This window comes from Cyphomyrmex costatus, unplaced genomic scaffold (genome assembly GCF_001594065.2).
Source record: "Cyphomyrmex costatus isolate MS0001 unplaced genomic scaffold, Ccosl1.0 scaffold36, whole genome shotgun sequence".
NCBI lineage: Eukaryota > Metazoa > Arthropoda > Insecta > Hymenoptera > Formicidae > Cyphomyrmex > Cyphomyrmex costatus.
Genome location: NW_017277774.1, coordinates 2,295,581 through 2,311,552, shown reverse-complemented (window position 1 = coordinate 2,311,552; position 15,972 = coordinate 2,295,581). Strand labels below are relative to the sequence as shown.

The 15,972-nt window shown below is 34.3% G+C and overlaps 2 protein-coding genes across 2 annotated transcripts; one reads left to right on the top strand and one right to left on the bottom strand.

Annotated features, from left to right (window-relative positions):
- Positions 1–1,005: 1,005 nt before the first annotated feature.
- SF1 (splicing factor 1) lies at positions 1,006–6,638 on the bottom strand. Its single transcript, XM_018543027.1, has 9 exons — positions 6,330–6,638; positions 5,470–5,622; positions 4,836–4,911; positions 3,035–3,187; positions 2,838–2,944; positions 2,569–2,735; positions 2,173–2,331; positions 1,818–2,092; positions 1,006–1,724 (listed from the first exon to the last, which is right to left on the bottom strand). The coding sequence occupies exons 1-9, from the start codon at positions 6,535–6,537 to the stop codon at positions 1,169–1,171; spliced, it is 1,854 nt and encodes a 617-aa protein (XP_018398529.1). The 5' UTR covers positions 6,538–6,638; the 3' UTR covers positions 1,006–1,168.
- Positions 6,639–9,843: 3,205 nt separating this feature from the next.
- LOC108776384 (WD repeat-containing protein 48) lies at positions 9,844–13,935 on the top strand. Its single transcript, XM_018542983.1, has 12 exons — positions 9,844–9,891; positions 10,391–10,607; positions 10,773–10,985; positions 11,061–11,356; positions 11,445–11,630; positions 11,705–12,022; positions 12,110–12,212; positions 12,282–12,453; positions 12,532–12,723; positions 12,794–13,046; positions 13,119–13,235; positions 13,319–13,935. Exons 1-11 carry the CDS (start codon positions 9,844–9,846, stop codon positions 13,179–13,181), a joined length of 2,061 nt encoding a protein of 686 aa, XP_018398485.1. The 3' UTR covers positions 13,182–13,235; positions 13,319–13,935.
- Positions 13,936–15,972: the final 2,037 nt, after the last annotated feature.

Below are 15,972 nucleotides of genomic sequence, written 5' to 3'. Positions count from 1 at the left end.
TACATATGTTGCTATAAAAGCAATGATTTAGTGAACTAAATTTAAGGTTGTCCATTGGGTTTATATTGTCCTGCATTACCCATGACAATTGTTTACCGCGCGATTCAATAACATCTTTACGTAAAATTACGTTTTCATTCTTCTCTATCTTTAAAATATTATGAACAAGATCTAATATCTACAATGGGTAGTAGCAGTTGTGGATTAAGGAGTAGGCGTAGAAATAAACAAATCATAGTCGAATTTGAGAAGAATAATTAACTATGATCGATTTGTACGCCTATTCCTTAATCCATAACTGCTACTGCCCATTGTAGACAACGCATAACGTTCAGAAAATACAGAATGTAGGAAATTTTTACATGTAATTTGCAAATAAGAATTAGCATACATCCTAAAATATTACATGAATGCTGCAAAAAACTCTTCCATAATTTCATTATCTTTATAAACAAAATTACCAATTACTTATACTAAAAGTTATGAATTGTAATAAATGTTTGTGTATTATAGTTTTTTGGAATATTATTTATATATATATTATATATATGTATATATATATATACATATATATATAAATATATAAACAATGTTTTTATCTATGTTACAATTCTTCAACATTGATAGATTCGATTTCAGAAGCGACGTTCGGAAATGGAACAAAGTTAAAAAAAAAAAAGAAGGTGTAGAACCATGCTGTACATATTATGCTCTCACAGGACTCGTTCACCAGAAGTCATTTATGACATAATGTCATTCATATGAAATTTTTTATGAAATTTCAGAATGTATTATTCACAGTAAATTACAAAGGTAACTAGATAAAATTAAATGTTCCATTGAATATAATTTTTAGTTATTCAGCATATATATTTGATATATGCAACTCCTACAATTTTCTTAATGATTATTATCGGAAATATATTCACACAATGAGGCAAGATTATACATAAAAAATAAAATCAACTTATCATTCGAAGTTGCTATATAATTACATCGTTCCTAGTTTCTCATCTATCTTCATCTTGTTCTGTGAATTCCTATTAGGACATAATGCCTCTTTCAGCTTCTATCTCTTATTTTTTTCGTTCTCTTCTTCAAACTTTTCTATCTCAATGATAACGTCTCGCTAATATATAAATCGGAAGTTGTCTTTACGTGATTAGGACTAACTAGTGGGCGGAGGTGGCGGAGGTGGTTGCGCTAATAACGTTGGCAGTGTATTCAAGTCAATCCCGGGTGGCGCAGGAGTTTGTTGTTGAGGCGGAGGTGGGACAGGCGCAGCTGGTGGCCAGCCACCCATTTGTTGCGGTTGCCAGCTACCGGGAAATCCCGGAGGCGGTGCTGTGCCTGGCGGTGGTGGTCGCATCGGTCCTTGTTGACCCTGTTGCCACGGCGGTATGCCCATCCCAGGTGGAGGAATCTGCGTGGGCGGCATTTGGCCAGGTGGCGGTGGTTGATTGTTACCTGTCATCCATGGCATTAGTGGTGGAATGTTTGGCTGCGTAGTGGAACCGGGCGGCGGTGGTGGTGGCTGCATCACACCTGGTGGTGGTGGCATGCTCACTGGTGGCTGCCATTGCATATTCATGTTGTTCATTCCTTCGCTTCCTTGACTCCACGGCGGCGGAGCCATACCCGGTGGAGGCATCATTGGGCCGCTCTGCATCATCTGTGGCGGAGGATGAGCTGGAGCTGCCATTAATGCACGAGGTGGCTGTTGTCTGAAAAAGACGACAATCATTATATTCAACTTAGATGTAAAAAAGATTGTTATAACAATGGAAGATAATTAAGAGAAAGGAAATAAAATATACCTGTCAAAAAGTCCAGGATAATTTGGATTGGGAGTCTGTCTGTTTTGTCCTGTTTTTGATCTATCTGGTGGCGGGCCTTCTCCCAATTCCGCCATGAGCGACATGTACTCCTCATCTATTTTGGCCTTGTCTCCAGCTTGACCCATTCCTCCCATTCCAGCGGCTGCTGGACCTCCCTGACCGGGTCTCTTTGATCTGCAATCTCGAGCAATATGTCCTGCACCACCACAACTTGAACACACTATGTTGTTTGTCACATTTGGTTTATCGGGACACTAAAATTTCATCAAAAATTATATTAGTTAGAAAAATAAGAAAGATTCTTTCAATAAAATATTCCACGATTTTCACAAACCAGCCAAGACTTGTGATCTGAAGCACCACAATTGGTACAACGAGGTCCATCGTTCTCGCGTAATGTTCCATTCAATAAAGCTAATTCGCGTAGTTGATTACGTCGCAAGTCGTTTTGACCCTCTGGTACTTCTACACCTTGCCGAATAATTTCGTGAATCTGTATATAAATGTATATGAACAATTAATTGCATTATTTTATCTATCTCACTCTCTATCATAATATATTTCAATATTCAACAATACTCTTTCCATATGCAATATTTTTATTCTTATATAGTTTCTAATAGATATGCCGGATATATTGTCAGAAATAAATCTTTGTTACATAGCTGATGCATCCCTAATTACTAATCGGAAAAAACAGATTATAAGAAAATTGGTACGATATACGTACTCGTTCCACAGCTTTCTTCACGGCGTCTAAATTGTTTGCAGTAATGTATGCATGCAATGGTTCGTCTTCGCCTGGTAAAGGCTGTCCATCTTTTCGACCAACTTTTCCTTCTTTCACAGAACCCTTTCCACGAATTATAATCTTTGCACCAGTTTCCTTTTCCATAGCTAAATGATTTTAAACCAATAAATAGAAATTGAGATTTCTAATTGTGTAAATTTTGTAAGTTTATCAAAATTCTTTTGTTAAATGCATTTTGTAATGCTTACATTTTAAAGTATTTCCACGCGGTCCAATAAGTAAACCAACAAAATTTATATCAGGATGCTCTTCTTGAGGAATCATTACTTTATCATGAACTCGTATTATTGGTGGCCTGGAAAAAAAATAAATGTGTATTAAGAAACAAACAAATGCTCTCCTTATATGAATATATTATTTGAAGTATATGTCCGTGATGACTCACTTATAATCTGGTGGTGGCTTAAATTCTGGATTGATTTTAAGAATCTTCTGAATCAGATTATGACGTTCTTCCTCTAATTTACGTCTTGTACGATATTCTCTCGTGTTCAACCGTTTACCATCGCTACTGTAAATAGGCTCTGGAGATGGGGATCTGGAAAATAAAAAGAATAATACCATATCAAGATATAAATTTTTATCAAGATGGTACTAGCGTACAAGCAACCTGACCCTACTATGATTGTATGAATATATAAGTGGGGAAGAACCGTTAATTTAAAACAGACTTTGTGTATAAATCTTGATTAAAAAACTGATAAATAAACCATTGCTATATAATCTTTTTTTAAGTACTAATTTTTTTTATAAATGTAATACTATCTGACAAATTTAATTCCTTAATAAATTATGAAATTTATACTTTAAATTTTTTCATCTATCAAAAAGAATATTTTGTATTGAAAATTTTGTCTGCAGTATTAGAAGAGCTATATAACTCTTACAAGAAAATTTCACAATATTCAATAATTTTGCTTCAATAACAATAATATAAGATCTCAATAGGTATTGTAAGTTATTTGTAGTATTTGTAGTAAGATATATTCTCAACTGTAGATGTGTACTAAATCATTGAATGATTGTATCAGTTTGCTTATGTAATTAGTTATGCTTTTAGAAACTACAAAAGAACCGTGTATTATAGGTTTTTCCAACAGTGTCAGAGTATCAAAATAAAGAATAGAAAAATTGTCGCTGCCGAATATAGCATAGCTATACATTTAGTATTCTATAGTAGGCAACCACTGGAAGACTGCGCGTTTGTGCACGGCAGATATCGCTATGATGTCAGCTGCTAAGACAGATCCTGTGATTATTAAGAAATAATTTTTTAGATTAGTTATTAATGCAATTGATACGTCTTACTATGGTATTAATGGAAACACAATGACATAAAAATAATGGTTCCAGCTAAAATCGGAAAAGTTAAACCTATTGGAATAAATTAATTTATTAGAAAAAGTATATGCATTTATTATTTAAGACCTGTACCTGAAAGTAACGTTAAATTCTTTGTTACAATTATTATGAATTTCAGAATGAGAATAAACCGATATTTTCCTGAAATCTGCTCATTAAGGTTGTAATTAGCAATAAATATTGGCAAGTCAGTTAACAATCTTCCTATTAGCATCAAGACTATATAATAATTTTAAAATATGCCGTGCAAATCACGGCAGCCTGAATAAAGGGACAGAATCTCACTCAAGATGACCCATACATAAAGTGGTAGCTTCATAATGAAACATTGAATACTGAAATATCTGATTGCTAATACTGCTTAATTTTTAACTGATTATTAGAAAAAGATTACGATAGGTCACCTCAGAGTTACTCTATGTGTGCAAAAATGTATCTATACAAGATATATAAACTAGAATACCCACTGTTCTCTTTAAACACTGCTACTAATACAGTTCATTGTATGACAAATCTATCAAAAGCTATTGTTTTACATATTACATCTAATTCCCAGAAAAAAAATTAAAAAATATGTAACTTAATAGCTGTAGCAGTGTTTAATAAAAATGAAATATTAAAAAAGATTGATTAGGGCAAACCAATACTATCAAAATTCATCTTCTGTGTTGCATGAGGGCTCTAATCAAGCCCAACGTTTTCAAATCGGTATTCCCACACTAATTGAACCTGAGCCACAGATATCTTTTAAGGCTCCTGTATTATACGGGCTGCTGTATGTTCATATGTAATGTTCATTTTTGGTATGTAAGTTTCTTTCAAACCTTTCCTCAGGGTTAAGTGGGATGCCAAGATCTCCAGTGCGTAGCTTCCTGCTGATTTCCTCAATCTGCAGCTGAACTGTAAACCAACGGGTTAGAGGGGGCGGAAACCCCAACAGTTAGATATTGCCAATTTGCCGTATACATTCTATAAAATAAGCATGTGTCAGAAAAGTAATAATGTATTGTACATATTTTTAATCTTGAATATTTCCAAAGTCAAAAGCTTATAACGCTTTATATGACTTATTCAATACTAGTTATTTAAAAAATTGTAAGATATACAATTTTTACTTATCTAAATGGTATGTAATATACTTCATAAATGTAACTCATTTAATAGAATTTCATAATACTGAAAATGCATCAATGGTCAGATTTTTAGTTATTCAGCAAAATTGGCAATCCCTCTTGCCAAATTTGGTGATTTTATATTGGTTCTCAAGAAGTCTAATGCTTACCTCCAAGAATTTTGAATTATTATTGACATATATACTTACATCATAGCCATCTACTCTTATAAATTAGGTTTGAGAAACTTATGTACAGAAGCAAAATACTTAAACGGTTCCCTAGCCAGATATATTAGCATAATAAAGAAGAGACATTTAAAAATGTATGAGAAAAAGAAACTTACAGAGATAAGCCCTCTCCTGATCAGGAGTCAGATTTGTCGGTAGTACTGTTGGCATTCCTGGTATAAATGTTTTGTCATGTTCGCTACCACTCCATCTAGTCTTTTTCCTCTTCTTACGATCTTCTTTCAACTCTTTCTCCTGTTTACTATCACCTGTAAAAAATCCCATTATCAAGTCACAAATTTATAAATGTATCATCAAAACATAGAATGTTCATTTTTTTTATAGAAATACTATAATCATGATATATTAATTCTAATCAGTATTTACACTGAAATTTTGTTAACTGATATTCGTAAATCCAATGAACTTTAAATTAATTTATCTTTGGGTAATATTAATGTAATTGAATATTTTTTTTTATTTTAAAGGTCAAAATTCAAGAAATAAGATTACATAACTCAAAATTATGTAAGGTTGTGAGAAATATTTATTACAATTTTGTAATACAGTTGAAAAAATGTTCAGGTCCATTAAATCTACAAATATCGATTACGGTTAATATTACTGTCCCTTTCATTAATATTCAAATGTTTCTTATACATTTGCATGAATTAGGTTCTTCATAGGTCTTATGACATTTTCTGCTTCGTGTGAGAGGAAAGCCTAATCTATAAATCTATACCCTTTGTTGTGCTTTCTGCTCCCTACTTTTTAAATCACTTTTTAAACCACTTTTTATCCTATTTCTTTATTATAGTCCAAAATAATAGTCAATGAATTTTGGAAAAATACGAGAGAAATATGTAACAAGAAATATGGTTGAAACGATCGAAAAGAGGAAGGCAGAAATAGGAAACAGAGTACATTGTAAATTAGATTCGAGAGATAGGAAAAGGCGAGCGGAGACGTTAATTACCTTCTGCTTCCCGTTTGCGATTCTGCGTTACGACGTTGACCGCGTTAATGCCCGCCTGCGTGCCGTTCGCGATTGCAGCACTCACCGCAGCCGCGGCAGCCGCGGCCGCCGCCGCTGCCGAGGTCGTGACATTCTGCTGTTGTTGCTGCTGAGCGTTCTGCAGGTAGCTTGGATTCAGCAGCGACGTGAAATTACGCGATTGATTCATAGCAACCTGTGGTGGTGCGACGTGGTGACGCCGTGCCAAGTATTGCTCTCACGTTTGTAATCACAACACTAACACCGTTGATTCTCGATGCAATTGACGCCTACGATATTCAGTGCACGTACCACCAGGTGCGCGTAGCGACGGCGGATTTAGGCACTGAAAAGTAAGAAAATGGCGAAACTACGACAACCTAGAAGACTCTGCTAAACACACCTCCAGGCTCCATCCTGACGTATCACGGCCGTACGTTATCCGCGTATTACCCTCCGAGAAACATTAGAAACGGATACATTCATTGGCACGCTCACCCTGACGTGCCAATCGCGATGTCGGGCGCGAGAAAATGGCGCGACCGAACGAACCAATTACTTTGCTCCTAATATCAGGGAGTCAATTGCTGTATCTTATAAAATAAGGTGAAAATTATACAACATGAGAATATTTACTAAGTATTTAATGAATGAAATTGGCTACGTTCAGCAGAGAAAGCAACTTCGCAACTGTGTAAAATTCTTTAATATGATTGGTCTTGCCCTTACTTCCTCATTAGATCAAATGCATAAACCAATCGTAGAATTTTATACAGTTACTTTTTCTGCTGAGCGTAGCCATTACAAAAAAAAATTAATTCGTACATACATTCGATTAATATATAATTCGAATATGACCGGAAAAAACCTCCGGTTGTAAAAATTACTATTTTAAATCGTTTTTATTTCGTATGAAGAGTTTTGAAGTGCAATTAAAAAGGTTTGTGAATCATTCTATTAATTATAATTAATGCATGTTTTTTGGACCAAGTATATGTACTTGACCGAAATAATCAGCCAGCTATAAATTTAACAAAATGTTCATACATGGAATCGTTTGTATTTTATATGAAGTACTATTAAAAATATTTGTGAGTCTCCCAGACACTTTTAATTATATATTTAAATGTTATTTATTTGACTGAAATAATAGGTCTGTTCTTTTTTAAACTTTTGCACTAGTTTATCTTTCTTCTTTTTCTCTCCAAGAGAAGAAAAAAGGAAAAAAGATAAACTGGTGCAAAAGTTCAGCCAAAAAGTTCAGCAAGGCACGTCAGGCTTATAGATTCAGGCGCTACGATCATGGAAATTCCATTAAAGGCTTTAGGTGCCTTTTCACGAGCTGCTGAAACTGGCCGTTCCAGCGACAAACAAGATCACGTGATAAAAATTGACGAATAGCAAGCGTCATATTCGCTTGCTATTCGTCAATTTTTATCACGTGATCTTGTTTGTCGCTGGAACGGCCAGTTTCAGCAGCTCGTGAAAAGGCACCTTTTCACATGCAACCCGCCAAGCAGCGGAAGCAGTAACCAATCAGCGAGACGATATGGTAAGTGGCGAAAAAAATATTTTTTACGCCACTGCTCATATCGTCTCACTAATTGGTTGCTGCTTGCTAGAGAACCTCTAGTAGAGAGAATCGCCAATCTACTAGAGGTTCTCTACTGCTTGCTGCTTGACACTTGACGGTTGCATGTAAATGCACCTTTAGATGCGATTGGTATTTAAGTCTCTCTAGTATTTCGTTCGGACTTGATTCTTTTCCGATCATACCATTCATAAAAAAATTGCTCCGTTTAGTAAAAAGAGTATATTATAGCTTTTTTTGTTGAAATATAAATTCGTATTTAATTTTTCTTATACATGTATTATTTCACTTTATTAGCAAAATTTTTTTTTTTATTTATATATTTTTATTATTATATTATTTCTTTTAAGCACATTATGTTTTATTTCTCATTTATTTAAAATAAAAACAAATAGTCTTGTTTTTATAATTATATTTTATTATGTGTTAAATTTAGAATTAAATATCATAGCATGAAATTTTATCGTTTGACTCTTACATCGCCTTTTTTGACTTATATTAATTATTGTTATACTAAGAGTCTTTAATTGAATATTTTCATCTTGTTTTTATACTTTTTAATTTTTTTCTATAAATGTTTTAATATGTATCATTATATATATTTTAATATATACATATACATGTATATATTCATATGAATGTTTGCAATAATAACACACAGTATACAATATTTGAATTTGTCGCACCCATTGTATTCTTCCAAATCTAAAATTCTGATTGAATGATCTAAAAGAATACATCAATAATAGCCAAGTGGTCATTTAAATGTTAAGTCCGCTAAATGTGCACTCTAGAATGTTCCTACTCCAACTTTGATGAACAAACTTTATGCTATATCTAGCTGTACCATTTTCAGCACGAATGACGTATTCAATTGGCTGACTCCCTGGGCGCGCTGGTAGAGCTGCCAGATTCCGGCTTGCGCTACCACTTGACAGCACGTGGTGGGGATAGCTACGGTACAAGGTAGAAAGAGTACTCACTAGTAGGTACTCTTTCTATCTTATACCGTAGCTACCAAGGTGGTAGCGCAAGCCAGAATCTGGTAGTTCTGCACGCTGGGCGTGTTCAAGCTGGCAAAGTAGGCAAAGCGTCTGCTTGCCGAGCGATTGAACATGATTGGTTGGCTCCACAGGTAAGAACTAATCATGTTCAGTTGCTCGGTGAGCCAGGCTAGCTGCTTTGCCAACTTGAACGCGCCTACTTGGCATTTGCTTGGTCGAATCACGTTTCTTTTGAGCATTGTCAACAAGATGCGACTGGACGAGACTTGAACGGTGCATTCTGGTGCATTCGCTCGTTGGAGCCTCGTGGTGTAATGTAATGTACTACGGTGCGTACGTACATACATACAACATACATACCGAGGCGTGCTGAACTGCTGAGGCATATTGACGCCGGCGGCACGGAATCACATGGGAGTTTCGGGACAGTGTCAGACAGTGTCGGGATTAGCAATGGAACAGTAGCATCGGTGATCACTACGAGCGTAGTCACGTGGTGTGCGCACGAGCATCATGAACCGAGTTTCGCGGTTGTAAGCAATTGTAAGTGTCATCTAAAGAAATCGCAACGTTCATTCTTCTCGGTCATGTACCACTACTGTAGGTTCTGTCGCTTGTCTCGCACGCTGCGTTGTCGACAATAATACAGTGAGAAGACGACAATGATGCCACGCGACATTCATCGACAGTGAAATCGGCGACACTAACAGCAGCAACGACGATGGCGATGATGCCGCGAGTCCAAAGTAACGGTTGTGTGGAACATGGAATTGTTGTCGCAGCTTGAACTGTACAACATACACAGTTCACGTCACTTTCGCATCCGGACCTTTGCGTGTTTTCCTTCTCTTTAGCACGGGACGTCGGCGTCAAGATATCGGACGAAACGATTTCGGACGCAATGGCAGCTATTAAGACGGGCGGGCAGATCGCCCGTAAGAAAATACAGGTATAATTCCTAATATAGTATAATTACTAATGGATATTGTCAACAGATTTGCAAGAAACTTGTAGATTCCCTTAACCGATGTTTCACAAGACTTTACAGTCATTTTATAATAAGATAATTGTTTTCTGTGCTAAGAATCATGCTTATAATGCTAGAAAAGTTTTGGTACTAATTAACAAAATTCAATTGCATTGAATCTTTGTATCGCTTGAAAGAGAGAAAATTAAATTCAATAATATACTAGAATTGTGAGATACATTTATGACATTTGATTACACTCATTGGATGATTTCCATTTGGAGATAAATCGACACAAGCATTATTTTATTTTTGTTATTCATTGAATGTCGAGAAATGTAGAATGATACTTGTGTCAACTTGAGTCATCAAATGAAAAGCATTCATTGAAAATTGATAATAATGTGACTATAATTGAGTTTTCATAAGTCGTATGTAATAAAAAGGACTACATTAATTTTGAATCACTTTTCATGTAAAGGTGTCTATGGTTATAAGAGACGAAGTGGAAAAACAGCATAGGTCTGGTGTTAATTCCTTACAGTATGATCCAGTTTTAAACAGGCTATATTCAGCTGGTAGAGATAGCATCATAAGAATATGGAATAGTAGGAATACAAAGGAGCCATATATCCAATCTATGGAACATCATACTGATTGGGTTAATGACATAGTGATATGTTGTAGTGGCAAAAATCGTAAGTACACGCTCATGCAATATTCTTATTTAACTTAATTAATTTTTATGATATTCTAAATAAATGTATCATCTGCATGAAATATAACGTATTATCTTTCTTTGGTTTCCAATTTCTGCTGTATCAATCTTGATATGATATAATCATTTTATAAATTCTGTTTAGTTATATCTGCAAGTTCTGACACTACTGTCAAGGTATGGAATGCACATAAAGGTTTCTGCATGTCCACCCTGCGTACGCATAAAGATTACGTTAAAGCGTTAGCATATGCCAAAGAAAGAGAGCAAGTTGCTAGCGCAGGTCTGGACAAGTCAATATTTCTATGGGATGTTAATACTTTGACTGCTCTTACTGCGAGTAATAATACAGTCACAAGTATGTAATGTATTCTTAGTGTTATATTCTTTATATGTAATTAAATATCCTTAAAAAATATGTATCTTGTCACAGCATCGTCTCTGAGTGGAAACAGAGACTCTATATACAGTCTTGCCATGAATCAGGTTGGTACAGTTATCGTGAGTGGTAGCACAGAAAAAGTTCTTCGAGTGTGGGATCCACGATTTTGTACCAAACTCATGAAACTTCGTGGCCATACGGACAATATTAAAGCATTAGTCATAAACAGGGATGGAACGCAGTGTTTATCAGCGAGTTCCGATGGCACTATTAAATTGTGGTCACTTGGCCAACAGAGATGTGTGCAAACATTTAGAGTTCATAAAGAAGGAGTATGGGCGTTATTGGTAATTACATACACAATTATATATGCAAATTCTTTATTACATTAATAATTATTATTCAGATTAGTGCATTAAATCTGATGTGTTTTAGGCAACGGATAATTTTAGCCATGTAATATCTGGAGGTAGGGATAAGAGGGTAGTAATGACGGAATTATGCTACGCAGAGAGATATAAAGTCATTTGCGAAGAAAAGGCACCTATACTCAAAATGATTATGACACCGGATCAATCTAGTATTTGGGTAGCCACCAGCGATTCAACCATTAATAATTGGGTAAACAAAGTTTCATAATGTAACAAATTTGCATGAGAAAAGACAAATCATAAAAAATATTTTTGTTATTTCAGTCAATAAGCTCACAAGATTGGCAAGAATTAGGATTAGGAGATTATTGTGATTCCACGAGTAATGTGTCGGGCAATATCTTAAGAAACACCGAACCTACGCAGAAAATATTGGGTGGTCCTGCCATAAGACATTATTATATATTAAATGATAAAAGACATGTTTTGACAAAAGATACAGAAGAGAATGTTGCACTATATGATGTATTAAAAGCATGCAAAATAGAAGATTTAGGTAGAGTTGATTTCGAGCAGGAATGTAAAAAGAGAAACAAAATGGTATATGTTCCAAACTGGTTTAATGTCGATCTCAAAACAGGGGTACGTTTCAAAATAGGGGTTTTATTTGATAAATCAATGTTTCTAAAGATTAAATTGGTTCTAAATTTTTTAATTTACTTATTACAGATGTTAACTATACATTTAGGGCAAGACGAAAATGATTGCTTCTCTGCATGGGTCTCTGCCAAAGAAACTAGTCTCGTAGATAACGATGCTATAGATCCAAAAGGTTATTAGCTGTTTCATTAATAATACTTAATGACATGATTTGGAAATTTAATACCTTTTCTATTTTTAGTGAATTATGGAAACCTCTTACTGCAAGCATTACTTGAACACTGGTGGAGACCGTTGCACGCCGATGATGAGAATGAGGGTAATGGTAATGATGGAAATGGTTTACCTTTACAACACACAAGAGGAGGAAATCCATACTTCTCAGTTCCTAGCCATACACCTCTCATCTTCAGGTATATAAAGAGTGTTGTACAGGAAGAAACATTTTGTTAACTAGATTTATGATATTATATATATATTTTGCTTTTCAGTGAAGTAGGAGGTAGAACCCTCTATCGATTATTGGTTCGAGATGCTGCAGGAGAAACTGAGGGTGTTCTATTAAACGAGACCGTACCACCATGGGTGGTGAATATCGTCGTGGACAAGAATCTTCCTCAGTTCATTAAAATACCTTTTTATCTTCTTCCACACGCCTCTTCAGGTGTAAAAAGTTTGAAGAAGTATGCACTTTAACTTTAACTCTCTAAATCGCGCGATGACAAATAAATAATTTTTTATGTTATTTTTAAGGGATCGTTTAATAGCCAATGATTTTATACAAGTACGTAAAGTGGCAGAACATATTTACGATAAAGTACTCGGTACAGGAAGCGACTCAGGTTCAGTGGCTGGTGGAACAGTTTCCACTACAGTTTCCAGCGGATCTCCCGCAGGCGATAGGACGAACACGGACTCTAATGCTGATAATTCTTCATTAGCTGAAGAAAAAGTCGAACTCTTATGTAACGATCAAATCTTGGATCCTTCAATGGATTTGAGAACAGTATGTATTAACCTGAATAAACTTTTTATAATTATCGAGAGAATATTTCTTTCATGTTTTTCTGTTTTCTAGGTTAGACATTTTATTTGGAAAACTTCGGCGGATTTAACACTTCATTATCGTCCTATTAAATAGTTAGGATTAACATTACATCATCAACCTTTACAGTGTACCTGGTTCTATACCATGGTAAAGTATGCTGTACACATAAGTACTTTAACTTTTTTCCATTAATTTAAAATAGAAATATTTAAGATTGATTCCTATTTCAGAATAGAGGAAAATACATAGGCTACTTGCAAAATATGGTACCTTGTACCACCTTCTTGGGAAATAATCACCTGGATTTGACGAACGTTTCGTGTGACGTTGAAGCAGGAGCGAAAGAAAGTGAGGCGTATTTGGAATATTAGGACATAATGTAAAATTTTAAGGCAATAATGTGTGGAAGTATTAATGTAAATTGCTCACTTTTAAACACTTTGCATTTTGCGGCCAAATTCACACAACAGAGACGTATTTTCGTTCTAATACCACAGTAGCGTTTGTTTTGGGCTGTGACGTCACAAACAGATACCATGATCGAAAATGTCATTTCACTGCCACTACGGAAACACCAATAATACTTGGCGCGGTAAATATGGACCGGTAAATATTGAGAACAAAGGCATTAGCCTTAGCGAAATTATTTGAAGAGGATACCTTTGATGATGACTTACCATAGCATATAGTAAATCTGGGGTAACGTGTAATGTTGTTTTTGCTATTTCAAAAAGAGGATATACAGCAACATTTTAGGCTATAAAACTTGGTTAAATGGCGTTTCTAATACTTACAAGGGAACCTCGTAAGTAAGTAATTAAGTATATTAGAAACTTTCACCTCTGTTTTTCCACCCTAATATTTTCTAAATTCATCTCTTTATGTAAGCTACAAGTTCACAAAGTTTCATTAAAATCAAAATTTTACACTTTGCGAGATTCCCTTATTAGTTTATTATACACTAAAAGCCCTGGATTTTTTTGGATCTTACGACATTTAGATATTATCATCCTGACACAGCATATGCTAATCAAGGTTTAAAATTATGTTATCCAGTATTTGCAGCGGCGGACTCAAACGGGTCACTTTCTCGTTCAAACAGGTACCGCAACATACAAACGATTTCTCCGATTTGAGGCGTTCTTTATCATGCATTTCGTTATCTAACCAAAAGCAACCGCGGCTAAGGCTATCTTTGTCTTCTGATCCCTGAAAACGAAGATAGTCTTAGTCGCGATTGCTTTTGGTTAGATAATGAAAAAAAGGCTTTGGTTGGATGTTCGGGTCCTACCAAGCTATCGTGTTAGCATCGGTGACATCACAACCACAAACGAAAATAGCTGTGGTCACTTCTGATTGATCATGGTTGGATAACGAAAATACGCCTCTGAGCATTACTCTCGATTAATCTGCTTGAGAATATCATGTTTTTTGTACCTGGATGTAGAGCTTAAAGTTTTGTCAGCCATATATCGTCTTCCCACGTCAAAGATATCATTAAAAATGCATGATACAACTACAGAGAAAGGGGATAGACCGCATGGCCGAGAGAAGTGTTGTTTCATTAGGTCTAATAGATTCAGGTGATCCTCACAGATGCTTCTCGAAACAATTTCCTCTATTAAATTCCTATTTTAGCTGTGTATTTCGTAATTAGTACATAGAATCGTCTTCTTTTAGTATTATAATAAAAGTATTGTGAATATTTATTGAGGGTATAAGAAATTATACGTTTTGTTATATGCATGCATGCAAAATGTATTCCATCTGTCTTGTTTTATTAGAAAACGAGAAGAAGAAACATACATCTATATCAATATATATGAAAGAGAGAAGAGAGAGATGTCAATTTACCATTAATCAAATTATACTTGAATAGCCAAATTAAATAGAAGTTCAATATCTCTTATTGTGTATCATGGGAAATAAGAGAAATATTTGTCTGCAATGTAATAAGATCAAATTCTGTCCTGGTCAAAGCTAATAAGACGTAAATATGAGATATATATACACTAATTATGTATATTTAATACCAAAAATTAAATGTTATAAGATCCTATAAATACTATCGAGAATATAATTATCGGATGATATATATATATATATATATATATATACAGTATTCAACAGAATTTAATCTTTAAAGATTTATAATAAATAAAAAAAATGATATAGTTGTTTTTAAGTTAACATTTGATTTTTTCTAGAATATAATAAATTGTATATATACGAACACGACTGTGAACAATGTCCATTAATAATACAGTATACCGTATAGATAAAAATTCAACAAATTATTGTGCAAACAACTCAGAGCCAATAATATTTGCAAAGATTTAAATTGTCAAGAGAGAAACTATACTAGTTTTTAATGTGCTCCATGAGATACAATATTGTTTGCGTTATTAAAATGTTTGTACATGAGAGCAATCTTTTTATAATTGTAAATAATATTTTGTCATTTTAAATAGATAATATACGTTGTAATTTTATCTATTATCAAGCTTGGATTTATCTTGGTTTGGTAATGCTTTATACACGTTAAGAATTATTTGCTATCGCTTGCTTTCATTTTTTATCGAAATGTGTATTGTCAAGACTCTATGAGAAAGATAATAGCATTTCTTGACTGAGTGAAATGAATGCGTGGCTGGCAAAAATTGTATCATCCTAGTTAAGAATGCCTTATTTGTTATTTTTACACGAGTTGTTTTAAAAGAAATTGTGCAGTGAATTTATATTTTTTGTTATTAAATCTTAAAATATATATTATATATATATATGTATATATGCATGTATATATATATATAATATATATATATAATCTTTCAAACCAAATATAAATTAGATTATAATGTGAAAATATAGTTATCGTTTTAATATC